The sequence below is a fragment of the Haliotis asinina genome, chromosome 8 (assembly GCF_037392515.1).
Source record: "Haliotis asinina isolate JCU_RB_2024 chromosome 8, JCU_Hal_asi_v2, whole genome shotgun sequence".
In the NCBI taxonomy this organism is placed as follows: domain Eukaryota; kingdom Metazoa; phylum Mollusca; class Gastropoda; order Lepetellida; family Haliotidae; genus Haliotis; species Haliotis asinina.
The window spans coordinates 63014345-63019032 of NC_090287.1; the positions used below are offsets into that span (position 1 = coordinate 63014345).

A 4688-nucleotide genomic window follows, 5' to 3' on the forward strand; every position below is an offset into this window, starting at 1 on the left:
TCGCTGCGAGGATGACCGTGAACAGCAGCCAGGCACTCAGTAGGAGGCGCGATGACGTCATCGATGGTATGTAATCACTTCCTTAATAGTTACAGAAAGTTTTTGAAACTAAATACTTCAGTCACAATGATTGCGAAGTACGTAGTTTTATTTCAAATTTGTCTAAGACTTGCTAAATACTAGGGAAATAATCGAGGACAGCACACACGTTTTCAGTGAAAGTATTTCCATGTTACAACGTGCCATAAATTCATCTTTGAAAAAATGGTTCCACATAAATTTTACATGTGTCTTAATTATGTATATTTCATATGTTGTTATGGTAATATATCAAGCACAGTACAAACCCTGATTCACGAGAGAACCAAAGACGTGAAAGGCAGCGTCTCCGTAACGTCTCAGGTTGTCAGCTGGCCTGTGCAGAAAACATTTTGCAGTCACCACTTCCATGATCAGTACGAAAGTCGTTGACAAGACGAGTGCTATGGCTAAACACACGTGCACCTTGTAGTGGAAAGGGGAGATAAGCGTGAACAAAGTCGTTGCTGGTGGCGTCTTTATGATGATGCCCGTTTTGACGTAAAAGTACGGAATAGTGAAGTCCATAACTTCCTCTCGTGGTTTGGTGACTACAATAGGAGCAACAACCAAATCTGCTCTCTGCAAAAATGTAAATAAAACATGCAGGAATCAGAGAAAATCAAGTGGTTAGAAACATTCATTACATCTCAAGTGAAAACATTGCTTACAGAACAGCTGTTTACTGTGTTCCGTCCTACTGCGCAACTGAATGCAATCACCAGCTCAATTTTTTTAGACTAATTCAATTAAGTGGATATGCAAATATTAATCAGTATGAGTTGATACGTCTAAGCATTTGTATATTGCAAGACTACGCTCCGTCTAATCCTTGCAAAAAAAACACGTCCTACAGCGTGCCCTGTTGTACAGCCAACTCTGATAATTGGAAACCTGGAAATCGTGGAGATCTCAAAACGAGGCTCTACAGCTAGAAAACTGTGGTCGTGTGGTACGGAATTGATATGACATTAATCTCATTGAGCAGTACAGAACTACTATGAATAAGCGCAAAAAACACATAGTAGGTGTAACCAGTGAGCCACATGCATTGTGAATCATTTCATGACCTCAGTCTGTGATTCCTTAGTTACGGTATGCTGCCTAAAGCTCAATATAAAATATAGAAATACGGTGTCGTTAAAGTTTAAAATATTAAAATTCATTCGTAAATACCGTTTTCTTATTAAACAAGGAATTGAAATTCAGTATAACCAGAGTTGTTTGTGGTGTCTATTTTCATTTTCACACGTGAAAATTCGGATCGACTGAAAAGCAGCTCATTGTCTCAATCGGTTATGTTTCGCTATGCATGAAAAGTTGTCTAATAGGCGAAATAGCAACATATTCCTGCAAAACGTAACTGATAATTTGTATACATTGTTTGGAAAGATATAGTGTCGTGAAATATATATCGTTTATACTCTACCTTTTCAACAAGCTGTCCAACCAGACCAGTCCATCTGCCCTCGACCAGATTCCCCCATTCGCCATCTTCTGGCTCCACAATGGTGAAACTGAGGATTCACAATCATAAATGTGGATTTTACTAAAGTAACAACAGGTGCTTAGGACTGATGTTTTGGGGGGGTTTTTTGGGTTTTTTTTTTTTTCAAGCAACAGAAGTATGATAACTATAACCTTTACAAGAGAAAAAAAACATACACAAACGTATGTTTCGCTAATCTTTTGACTCAAGTCTTCAAAATCTGTTGGTAGGCTATACCAAGAGGACATGTACCTGAAATAGAGCCTCCTTGCTAGTTCGTGTAGCAGATCTATGCAAACTCCGCTGTAGATGTAGGAATCATTCATCTTTCTTCTGATCACAAACGGCGGACTCTTGAAACATTGTTAAGATAACGTGCAATATAATAAACCATTGATTAAATTCAAGTAAAGTATTTTACTTTGTTGGAATATTTCTTTGAGGGAACCCAAAGCGAACCTCGCAAGCAATTGCTTGATTGGTGTTTTTTAAACCAGTCTATACTATGATACGTACCAGGCACTTAATTAAATCAGGTTACACCTACCTTCAACACTACAACAGTGAGCGATTTGTTATGGAATCCATGTTTGTCTTTAGGGTATAAAGTGTTCTCAATCGTCGACCAATCCTTGTTTCTTAGGGCGCCTAAAGAATGTAACTCCCTTTTGTCCTCGGTTCCGTTCACCCAATAAAGGTCAACAAAGGAGAACAAATCCCCACTTGACATATTCTGAAAGAAGGAAGTGAACATTCTCCACCCAATGTACGCACGAGAAGCTCATGGTCAATATGAGATGTTAGGTGTCATGACGCCCCTGCTACTTCATAGTAGTTTTTTGTTGGTTGATAGACATTCTGGAGTTTAACACACAGTGAAAAGTGGTTTCGACATTTTGACTACATTTAGTTCCCGGCACGTGTGAGAAATGCTACAGAAGAACCTAGTTAGAATTGAGTATATATATATTGTCAATTTCGAAATACTACGATTCGGACTAAGCACTTACATTATTGAAATATCTCTACTTACCTCCAACACTGCAACAGTTAGCAATTTGTTATGGAATCCATGTTTGTCTTTAGGGTATAAAGTGTTCTCAATCGTCGACCATTCCTTGTTTCTTAAAGCGCCTAAACCATGTAATTTTCTGATGTCCTTGGTTCCATTCACCCAATAAAGATCAGCAAAGGAGAATAAATTCCCTCTCGACATACCCTGCAAGAAGGAAGTCAACATTCTCTACGTATACCCAATCCATGCTAGAGCAGCTCACGTTCAAAATGAGATGTAAAGTATTAGATTCTTGAACACGAACAGTAATATAATCAAACACACGAAATACTGATTTGCTTTATAATATCATGGCATCTTCACGTGGCAAGGGTTAGTCTCTAAACATATTACTCTTGTTAGCATGTATGATATTTCACCCCTCATTCAGACATATTCCAGCTATTTGACAGCGATCTGTAAATAATCACTTATTTTCATTTTTATTTATAGGATAAAATATTTAGTCTCTCTATTCTATTTCAGTGTTCACCTAAACATTCATTGTAAGGTTATAATGTGAGTAAACGGGGTGTGGAAAATGGCAAAACTCGAGAACTCTTCCTGTTGAATAGTTTTATTCAATCTTTTGGTTAAAAGGGGTAACTGCTTTCGGGCTCAATCTTTCTTCTCTGTGACTCCTCGCCATTACAGATGTGCCCACCCGACACACACTCATACGCACACACACACACACACACACACACAGACACACCACAGAGAGACAGAGAGAGAGAGAGAGAGAGAGACACACACACACCACACATCTCTCCCTGTACTATGGCATACTGCTGTTATTGAGTCTTTGGTTGTTTGTTACACATGCAGGTGTACTGCCTATGAGTATCTGCAGGCTGGTCATAGTAATTTCACCACCCTTTCATTGGATTGGTACCATTTGTGTACTATTTGTACCATTGGAGTACGGTTTGTACCACTGGAGGGCATACCATTTGCACTACTGTAGTATTAGTAGCACTGGTGTATTATTGCTACCAATGGGTTGCGTACCACTGTGTTACCGCTGTACTATTGTAGTGCCCTCTTGTACCCTTGTAAGGCTGGCTAGCATAATGATAGAATACAATGTATACTTTTGGGTGCCTCTATTTTTGTTTACCCACTGAGGCTGTAGATATGTAATAATTTATTTCATTTTATTTAATTTTACTCGTTACCTTTTAATTACGTAAATAAAGCCATGTATGATATCACTAAGACCTGATGAGCCATTCAAGGGGTCTTTTATCTCCCGCGTGTATTCAAATTCTTCATCCCACTCATGCTCACATGAGAAGAAAAATGGCGGATGGTGATTGCCTCCAAAATGATCAAATGAGTTGTCTTAATGGTCTCACGAGTTGTCGCGATGTCCTTCACAGCCCCTGAAGTAGGTATGACCAGCCATCTGGACACCACCCGTTTCTCTTCCTTTACCACGTCTGTCTCCTCCAGATGGGCCTAAGCAACGATTTAGAAACTGATATAGAAATAGATTCGTATGAAGGATACCACATTGGAAGCCCTCTGGGATGACTGCTTGTCTAAATTTCGTATCCCATGATTATCTGAGATTACTTGATTGTCACAAATACAAATAACTGCAACGGCTCGTACATAAAATCATGTTGGTCTATGACATTTACCCGTCTGTATGATAATGTATTTTCTTTTCGTTCCTTGTGTAAATTCAATGAGGTGATTCTACAACAGATTCATGCGATGTCTCCGAAATTATGTATGTGATGTTTAATGCACATATTGCCTTCCATTTTTCATTTTCACCAATAGGTGTACATTGCTGGTTCAGAATCATCACCGAATACCATGATTATAATTCTTTGTTTGACTTCATCTCCCAGGCAACATGATAAAAAATAAACACTTCAAAAAACATTTGGAAACTTATAAGACGTATTGTACCTGGCGCAGGAGATCAATGATACAGTTAGCGGAACACATCACAAGGAGGTTGACGTATTTCTGCTGATGTAGCATGTAGATGTTCTGAAGGTCGAAGTTTCCAGTCCCGTTCTCGCCATTCTGATCATGAACTGTGAAAACCAT

General features: G+C 38.8%; 1 protein-coding gene across 1 annotated transcript; it reads right to left on the reverse strand.

Moving 5' to 3' along the window:
* Positions 1 to 330: 330 nt before the first annotated feature.
* LOC137295347 (glutamate receptor ionotropic, delta-1-like) lies at positions 331 to 4688 on the reverse strand. Its single transcript, XM_067826661.1, has 5 exons — positions 4545 to 4688; positions 3912 to 4082; positions 2601 to 2608; positions 1508 to 1595; positions 331 to 660 (listed from the first exon to the last, which is right to left on the reverse strand). Exons 1-5 carry the CDS (start codon positions 4686 to 4688, stop codon positions 331 to 333), a joined length of 741 nt encoding a protein of 246 aa, XP_067682762.1.

Bases quoted from the DNA above. Each gene is read 5' to 3' on its own strand.
- LOC137295347 (XM_067826661.1), bottom strand. From the start codon at position 4,688: ATGGTTTTCACAGTTCATGATCAGAATGGCGAGAACGGGACTGGAAAC. The intron at 4,083-4,544 runs GTACAATACGTC...ATCGTTGCTTAG, and splicing joins TCATTGATCTCCTGCGCCAG to GCCCATCTGGAGGAGACAGA. The intron at 661-1,507 runs GTAGAGTATAAA...ACATTTTTGCAG, and splicing joins TTGGACAGCTTGTTGAAAAG to AGAGCAGATTTGGTTGTTGC.